Raw genomic sequence first — 8,351 nt, forward strand, 5'->3', positions numbered from 1 at the left:
CTTGTTAGGTCATCTTGGAAATCAGAACGTACAAAACCACCAAGCAAAGAGATCAGCCAGGATGAAGACCACCTGCCTCTCATGGAGGAGGTGTTGGAAAGTCAGGAACCTGCACCGAGTGAAATGCCTGTCCTAGATGAGTCTGAGCGAGACGTGAGCTCCCTGGAGATCTGTCACGCTGAAAAAAAAGTGGAGGAGACCAGCCTTATTGCAAGACGATTGTGCACTCCAGAGGAGAGAAGGCAGATTCAACGGGAAAAACTGAACCAAATCCTACTGAATCTCCTAGAAAAAATCCCAGGGAAAAACGGTGAGATCACAGTTTTCTCCCTATGAGGTCTGGGTGGGGAATCTCCTCTGAGGGACGTCGTTGACACCTCCTATAAGTACCGGACAGAGAATCAACTCTGTGTGGCTAGAGCACGAGATACCACCTTAGGGGAACCAGACATCAGCATGAAGGTTTTACGTGGTCTTCATCTAGTCATTAAAATCACCATTAAATTGCATTTATCTTCCCATCAACCCTTCCACGTAGATTGTACAGAGCAGCAGTGTAAGGACTACACTTTTTACCTCAGTGTCACAAAAGATTCTACTGTTCATTGTACACATTTTTTGTTTTGGAACTCATTAGCAATAGAATTTATCTTAATGAATTCTTCCCTTGAGCCTTAGTGGAACCTCAACAGAGGGTGTTTTAAAGTATTTAATTTCATCATAGCTCATTATACAGTTGTGCGTGCCTTTCGAAATGGCCTTGATATTAAAATATCCTTAGCCCTTGCAACAAGTCCTCTTCTATTAGATAGTCTCCATCGCATATATACTGCACTGCAGCAGATAGTTCTGAGACATATTTGTATTGCATATATATTTTTGGCTGTTTGCATTATCTTTCAATTGCACAGCCTGTGGATAATTGTCTCTCTCCCCCAACATTTTTGTTTTACAGTTGTTCTTCTTGTTGGATTGTCTGCTGCACATATTTGCCAATAGATAGAGGAGTGTGTTTATAGTAGGTAGGTGCAGCACGTATTGTCAGAAATAGGTCAGGTGAGCAGTATTCTAGGCATGCATTCAGAAGTCTGAGCTGTAAAACAGTAGAACAGTTTTATTATCTCAAGCTATTGCTAACACCACCAGCGAGGAATTTACACTCTTAGTAACGGGCCACTCCTTACAGCAAAACAGTGATTGGATACAATTTTAAAACCGAAATCTAAAAAAGTGAGAATATTTTAGATACAAAAGTAATCTCTAGACCTAGCTAAGATCAGGTCATTTCGGGTGATCTTGGCAAGGTCGCAAAATGATAGAAAAGCTTGTGCCAAGCTCTCTCTATTGGTGCTGTCATTTTAATGCCCTGTTGCAGCATTCATTAATTTAATTTGCTAGTCCATATTATTTTAGATGGGAACCAACCTAGTGAGTACCAGAACAAACCTGTACCAAAAGAGTCCGACCAAACTGATTGGTTACATGCCTTTTGCTTTGAAGAAGAAGCAACAGCAGAAATGTATTTGCCATATTGGATTTTGCTCGAAGAGAGATGTAGCTTGAATCACGGCACAATGCAAGCAAGAAATCTATCTTTGCATATATCTCCTTCTTCTTAGAACAATTCAACCGAAGTCAGTAATACCTGAAAGTGCTTGAACATGAGTCTTAACTACTCATAATGATGTCGTCCTCAGAGCAGTATTCCATTGCTATTTAGCTCGACTTTCTCGAGCGTTACCACTGATCTGCCAATGGCCTTTATCAATAATGAACGTTCTGCCTTCCCCAAAGCTAGGTATCACTGGTATCAACAACAATTCACCACTCAGTCCAACAGTATTATTCTTGCAACATTCCCTTAAAATGGTTGGTGTCTATACTTTGATTCTACATTTGCCGATACCAGAATGTTCCAATGTCTTCGATATTATATCAAATTAAATGTAACAGATCATTGTAAAACATTCAGTAACAGGACTGTTCTTTCTCCTCAGATAGGAAAAAAACGATTTGCAGATACCTACATTAATATAAATAGGTACTTCCTGGGCACCTTGCGACCCAGCCAATGCTCCAACAATATTGAGTACAGTGATGGAGTAGGATACAAAAAGGGTGACCCTCACTGAAGCAAAAAACTGAACTATTCAGTTAATAGTAAAGAACGGTAATGTGGCTCCCTTTCTGAGATGTGTTTGATGAGAAGAAACTTTACAGTCCCATATCAACCCTGGTGTTGACCCATTAGGTTTCTGGTTTAGTGCGATATGTTTTGGCATAGGTTTCATAAAAAAATTGTTGTATTACTGATATAGCTGCCATAATGATGGTGCCCCTTTCTGTGCTTGTTCAGTAAGAGTAAGTGAACATGCTATTCCGGCCCTTAAAACCCTTGCAGGGGCGACTAGAAGCACAAAGAAAGAAACCCCGAGGCTAGTTCACCATTTACAGAGGAGAAACTGCAGTGAACCAATCAATGTTTGATAAGAAGTAATAGAAACCTACACCACCACCCTGCAAAAACCATTGTTAGTTAGCTTGTTCACAGCTTTCCTAGTCATTGTCAGTCCTCAGATCACATCTCCTAAGACATTTTAGTTTAAAGGAAAACGAGGAATAAAATAAATAATTCCTTGCTTCCTTAAATTTGAAAATGCCTCAAATTGATTTGATTATACATGTGGTATTCTCATCTTGCTGTAAGGGGGCGGGAAAGTTGCTATGACAGCTAGAAATCAAATCCATGTCATGCTTCATTGTGATCCAGAGTAACATTTAAGACTGATATCCAAATGAAACCTCAGTCGGATCAGTTATTGTACAGATTCCAACTGGTACGCCAGTATTGAGCCGAGCTCTTCTCACAAGGCTTTCCTTGCTTTGTAGAGCACAGGATTGCCCCATTTTATATCTCAGTAACATGGACCTCCTGGAAATAACCCTCAGTTTTAGGTATATGGTGCATCATACACTATGCCTAATGATGCTTTTTTTTAACAATGATTGGCTACATTTGCAACAAAACTGAAAACAAACAAAAATAAAAATGGACTTAATTGAAGTTTGCAGAATAAGCAGTAGAACTTTGCAGATGAAACTTTGGTTCTTGATTTTTTAGATTTCAAAAGTAACAAGGCTAGCTAGTGATTGCCATTTCCAAACATCTTGGTCAATCTAGGGGTATGAACATTTCATTGTCAAATATTACTCACCTATAACTAGCATTCAAGCACTCTAGTAACTGCTCAAATATTTTGAGCGGGAACAATGATAGTTGAAATGTACTTAAAAAAAAAAATCCCAACACTTTTCACATAATCATAAAAGGTAAGGGGTTCAGCTTCTGGTCTTAGGCTCTCCAATGTAGACTAGACCGATCCAGGTCTCATATGTCAGTTCCAAAACAGACGTACTTCTCATAAGATACAGATCCGAGGGTAGTGGTGCCTGTTAATATCTGCTTGAAGGGTGAGTGAAGTTGATGCGTTTTTAGTGGACAGAACTCTATAATGTATGGAATATAACCCCAAAGGGACTCTAAACAAATCTGTGTTGTACTTTAAGAACCTAATAACCTGTTCAAAGAATGGTGAAGGTACAAGACAGCAACAGTGTTTACGGATGAAACAGTCCAGTAATACTTGCATAAGCCTTTAATTCATCACTGAGCAAATTTTGAAAGGAAGATTTAAAGACAGACTGCCTGAGTCGAGGATAGCTGAAGGAGATACTGGAAAACAAGGTGCAGCTAGTGGAGATACACGGATTGCCTCAGTGAAGATACACGTGCCTAGTGGTTTTAATTTGAAGTACAAGAATGGCCTACAACGCAAATGTATTTGATCATTCGGACGAATTCCATTTCAGAACATATGCTGTAAAAGCAACAAACTTCATTCTTAAGTCTGTGTGCAAAGATAGTATCTTCGATTTTGCTGTTCTCTCAGCTGCTCCGTTTCTACGTAGAATGCACATGGTTTTAAAAGAGGCAGCTCTTACCTTTTTGGATACCTGGTTATTGCTGATGGTCATAGTGTCTTCTTTTGAGACTCTGCAACTTAAGTGCGCTGGAGACTTCTTTTGTTGAGCTATTTTTAGTTTCTTACAAGGATTGCCAGATTTTTTTTAGATATATTCAACTTCTCTAATTTTTTTCTCAGTGTGCCTTTAACCAAATAGTTGTCTTCCCAGTGTATTTCTCAGGCCCTCTTATCATGACTGACTGAGTAGTATGTAAGTTGGAGGCCATAACTGCTCTTTGCTTCTACAGAGTTCTGCTAAGCTTAAATGGCCAGTTGTTAATTTGACACCCTCTGCAGTGGTAAGGGAAGTTATGTTTCACAACCAGTGATCTCAAGAGTTTGTCTTCTGCATCTCTTACTTGCCGGTTTAACTGACATTAATGTCTTTAGTCTTAGTAGACGATCAAATCAGCCTCAGTTTCCTTATCTGACAGCTCGTCTCAGAGTTGTAAACTGGTGTTCCTATGTCACTTTAGAAAAACATTGTTGCCTGCATTTTAGTGTCTATGCTATGCTAATTATTTTTTATCTAAATAGTGTCCTTCTACCTTTCCCAATGTCTACAGTATGAATACTTTAATTAGATAGCTGCTATGCAGAATAAGTTACTTTCAGAGTTATAGTCCTTCAACGATAGATCCTCAGTTTATAATGGAATATTACTTTTCCTACATAACATATCTCAGTTAAAGTTTACTGATGCTGACCAGCAATGAGAATATTTATTCCTTGCGAAGGAACCAGGGACATACATTTATTAATAAGTCTTCTGATGCTGAAGCAAAACACAGATCACACTACTATAACTGAGGGGAATCTTTAAAAAAAAATTCAAACATCTAAACTTCCCTCATTTTCTTATTTTCTTTGGCTCAGTGGAAGAGTGTGTGAACTGTCATTATATTGTTAATGCAGAATTGAAGACTGTGTGTCTGTTCTTAGGTTAATAATGAGCAATTGAAATGATGTAGGCTTCCTTTTGTACTATGGTGAATTTATTTAGGGCATCTCATGATCTTAAGGTCTGTCTCCATTTATTTAACCTTGAACTTCTTAACTCCAATCATTATTGTACTCCATATATATATTGACATGTTTTACATCATGAAAACAGATGTGTAAGTTACATGTCTGAATACTCAGGGATAAAGTTTACTACTCTTTCATATTAAAACGAGTGTATTGTGACAGCTAGAAGTACTTAAATATAGTGCTTGCCACTTTTATTGGAAAGAAAGCAAAATAAAACCCAATTTACATCATATCAATATGAAAACCCCAGCCTGAGCTGTATGCCAGTGTCAGTTATTCCGTCTCCCGAGATTGATTTATTAGTTATGCCCTTCAATGAGAAAAAAGCCAGTTCAATTGATTGTACCCCCTGAAGATGAGATAAGGGAGGTCCACAATTATAAGTGTTGGCCAGAGGTGTGCCTTGATAAGTTACTGTAAATGGTAGCCATGAGGCGACTGATGAGTTTAGTTAGCCCATCTGTTTATTAAACCACTTTATTCTCTTTCAGCGATCGATGTCACGTACCTGCTCGAGGAAGGATCAGGCAGAAAACTGCGAAGGCGCACGCTGACAATCCTAGAAAGCAGCTTCAGGAAGTGACATTGCAGAAAGTGTCATAACTGGGAAATTATCCGCCAGATCTGATGGTGACTGAGCAGTAGGCGGCTACAACCCTGTCCGTGTTTCTGTACATAAATCAGGACAAAGAGGACAGAAAAAACTGACAAAAAGATCGAGAAGTAGTTATTGCTTATGTGCGGAGGAAGAGGACTGAGCAACCTACTCCGATCTACAGTGCACTTATGGTTTGCGTGTTGTTGGGTGTGCCTTGTATTAATGTTAGGTACTGAGGAAAAACAAGTTATTAAATGTCCAAGTTAAATTATTTATTTTGCTCCCTCTCCTTGCTGCTCAGTGAGGAGGGGTGAGAAAGCAATATAGGGAATGAAAGCATGGCTTGGAATAAGCTAAGAATGTGTTAAAATTGAACTAAACTTACCGATGCAATTGTAAGCATGAATTGTTGGCATTTCCATTGACCTAGCAAACGTCTTTAGTTTAGGAACTCCTGAAGGCATATCGCTAGGGTCTGCTTTCCCTTGTCAGGGACAGCCCGCAGTTTGCACAAGCCCAGAGAAGCTGAGGAAATGAGGCGAAACAAGGCAGACTTGGAACAGACTGCCAATAGCCTAATGTACAACAGTTTATTCCTGGATGTAGCCTTGTTCCATACGACAAAGACAAAACCTTCCCAGAAGAAACAATAACTGATTGTATGAAGCACTTGTACAGCATCCTGAAAACATTCAAAGTGGGTGTTTACACTTTTTTCCGCAGATTTTTTTAAGAAGATATATCTGACATGAAGACATTGCTGATGTTTTCTTCCTGTTTTTAATATTATAAACTGTGTGTTTTTGTGTGTCCAGTGCTGTGAGAATGAAATACTTAAAAAAAAAAAGAAAAGTAAACAGAAAAACTCTTCACTACATGAAAACATCAAGCAGTGTTCAGATCTATAGAGTATTTGTTGTGAATTGTAGAATATAAGAACTGATTTTAAGAAAACACTATTCTCGTGTTCTAACTGTACAGCTAAAATGTCCGTCTCTCAAAGAGATGCCGTATTTTACCCTCCCATTTTGTCACAAACATTGCCCCATTACCCCAGAAAAGTGTTATTCGCAGAAGCTTCAGCAGAGTCATTAACTACAGAACGCATGGATTTTGTGATTGCAATAGTTTTTTTACTAGTGTTGTATTGGAATTTAATACTTTACAACATGTATCGTTAGATATCAGACGCTGTGAAGCTGCCCTCCTTGCCAAGTGTACCACAAACATTATCCAAGGTTAGTCTGGCTCACTAGTATGGCAAAGGGGAGGGGGGAGGAAGATGTGTATAACCTGCCCTATTTAAGAAGACGCTTTGCAGTTTTCTTTTGTTAGGTTTTTCAAAAACATACATATGCATATACAGTACTGTCTTGTTTTAGATGTTCCTATAAATTGAGGGGGGGAAACATTTTTTAATAATGTGCCAAGTTGTATATATCTGCTGTGTGGATGTAAAGCAATACGATCGTTACAAGCTCCTTTATAAATGGACCAAGTTTGTCCTAATGTACATTACTGTTATCATGTTATGGTATTAATTTCAAGTGGAACATGTCTCATTCCATTATTCTTTGTCTTGATTTAAAAAAAACAAGGAAGGAAAAACATTTGAGAAATATTTTATTAAAAAGCAAATAAGAAAATTGTTTGGAATATTTTCTTACTCTAGAGACCCCTGTACAGTTCACAAAATCCTGAGTATCAGATACTCCCATGCTTTGTTGTACTCCTGTCTAAAATATTCGTTTGTTTAATTTGGGTTATATTAAATGCAAGTCCTTGTGGGGTGGGAGGGGTTCCAATGGTGTTAAACACTAAAAAGTTTTTAAAATAAAGAAAATATAGAAGAGAGACACTTTCTCTGTCATTTTATCTTTCTTTTGTTGAAAGGCAAAACACAATTGTTTTAGACAATCAACTGTGTAGGTAGATGCAAGAAATCAGTTTGAAACTAGTGTAGAAAGTAATAACTTTTTTATTTTTGGCCTTTTTAAAATAATTAAAAAATGAGTGTGTCACCAGAAAGGAAGAGTGAGTATCAAAAGACAAGGAAGCACTACATTATGGCAACTAGATATGATCTATTAGTCTGCATGGGTGTAGGCTGCACAATTGTTGCAAAGTAAATGCTGCTAATATATTTCCTTTTTACAAAAATATATCTAAATAGACCTTTGTTTTGATGTTAATCTCTGTAAATTATGTATCACCATTTTTACCATTGGATGTAATTGCATAAAAAGCTTGCACCTCAATTTTTGAGAAAGTCTAGTATTAAATGAAAAAAACGTTTTCCTATTTATGAGTTGTGTTTGTTTCTATTTTTATTTCCTTGGTTTTCATTGGTTTCCCCATCATTTTATTTTTTGTTAGCATGGCCCTTACCATTTTTTATTATAAAACACCTTCCTATACATTCACCTAGATTCCATCACCCGTCTCTTTTGCTTTTATATTTGAGATAGTATGTGTGGAACAAACACACCCTTTTTCACAATACATGATACATCATAGTATTGTTTCCCCAAAGACACAACGTTGTGCTTCTTTTAACAGAGTTCTTTTTCATTTATGACAATTTTAACACAATCTGAGATGCCCTTGACACCCATCAATGAATGTGTTCCATGCCATCGAGGTTAGCAAATAAGTATTTCATGGTTTATAAATTGTAATAGGTTGTGTGAGATGGC

General features: G+C 37.6%; 1 protein-coding gene across 2 annotated transcripts in view; it reads left to right on the top strand.

Moving 5' to 3' along the window:
- Window positions 1-7,960, top strand: part of ASH1L (ASH1 like histone lysine methyltransferase) — a 709,056-nt gene extending 701,096 nt beyond the window's left edge. Inside the window, exons 27-28 of one of the 2 annotated variants that reach the window (XM_078670708.1) lie at window positions 9-310; window positions 5,549-7,960. In XM_078670708.1, coding sequence (XP_078526834.1) covers window positions 9-310; window positions 5,549-5,640 — 394 coding nt within the window. In that variant the 3' untranslated portion in view covers window positions 5,641-7,960. The remainder of the gene's footprint in view (window positions 1-8; window positions 311-5,548) is intronic. The other variant, XM_078670709.1, reaches the window with a different exon arrangement.
- Window positions 7,961-8,351: the final 391 nt, after the last annotated feature.

The sequence above is a fragment of the Lissotriton helveticus genome, chromosome 12, assembly GCF_964261635.1.
Source record: "Lissotriton helveticus chromosome 12, aLisHel1.1, whole genome shotgun sequence".
Lineage (NCBI taxonomy): Eukaryota > Metazoa > Chordata > Amphibia > Caudata > Salamandridae > Lissotriton > Lissotriton helveticus.